General features: G+C 63.7%; 1 protein-coding gene across 1 annotated transcript in view; it reads right to left on the reverse strand.

Annotated features, from left to right (window-relative positions):
* Nucleotides 1-212: 212 nt before the first annotated feature.
* Nucleotides 213-405, reverse strand: part of WBSCR22 (Williams Beuren syndrome chromosome region 22) — a gene marked incomplete at its 5' end in the record, with an annotated part of 4320 nt that continues 4127 nt past the window's right edge. Inside the window, one exon of the mRNA XM_010131771.1 lies at nt 213-267. Coding sequence (XP_010130073.1) covers nt 213-267 — 55 coding nt within the window. The remainder of the gene's footprint in view (nt 268-405) is intronic.

Here is a 405-nt window from a genome sequence, read left to right on the forward strand (position 1 = left end):
GAAGAGAAGCCACAGTGCTGCCTCCACTGCCCCTTCCCCACAAACACGGGGCTGGAAGCTTTGCTGTTGGGCAGCACCTGAGCCAGTTTACACCTTGAAGAGCCACAACAGCCTGTCCCAGCAAGTCCCGGGGTGCCCATCGGTGCCCTCCGGGGGAGGCTGCCCGGAGGGACCCATGCACCATCCTCCACGCCAGCAGAGTCCAGAGCAATTCAGAAGCGAGGGCGGCGCTTCCGACCTGTGTATTTCGTGTCTGCTCGCACTTCCCTGGGGAGGAAAGCAGGGAGCAACTAAGCACAACCCACAGGTCATTGTGGGAGGGGATGGCAAGCAGGTTCGTGGCGGGGGTTCGGGCAGGTGGCAGTAGGCCAGGCCAGCACCGCCTCAGCTGAGGCTGCACCCCGC

Source organism: Buceros rhinoceros, unplaced genomic scaffold, assembly GCF_000710305.1.
Source record: "Buceros rhinoceros silvestris isolate BGI_N320 unplaced genomic scaffold, ASM71030v1 scaffold40782, whole genome shotgun sequence".
In the NCBI taxonomy this organism is placed as follows: domain Eukaryota; kingdom Metazoa; phylum Chordata; class Aves; order Bucerotiformes; family Bucerotidae; genus Buceros; species Buceros rhinoceros.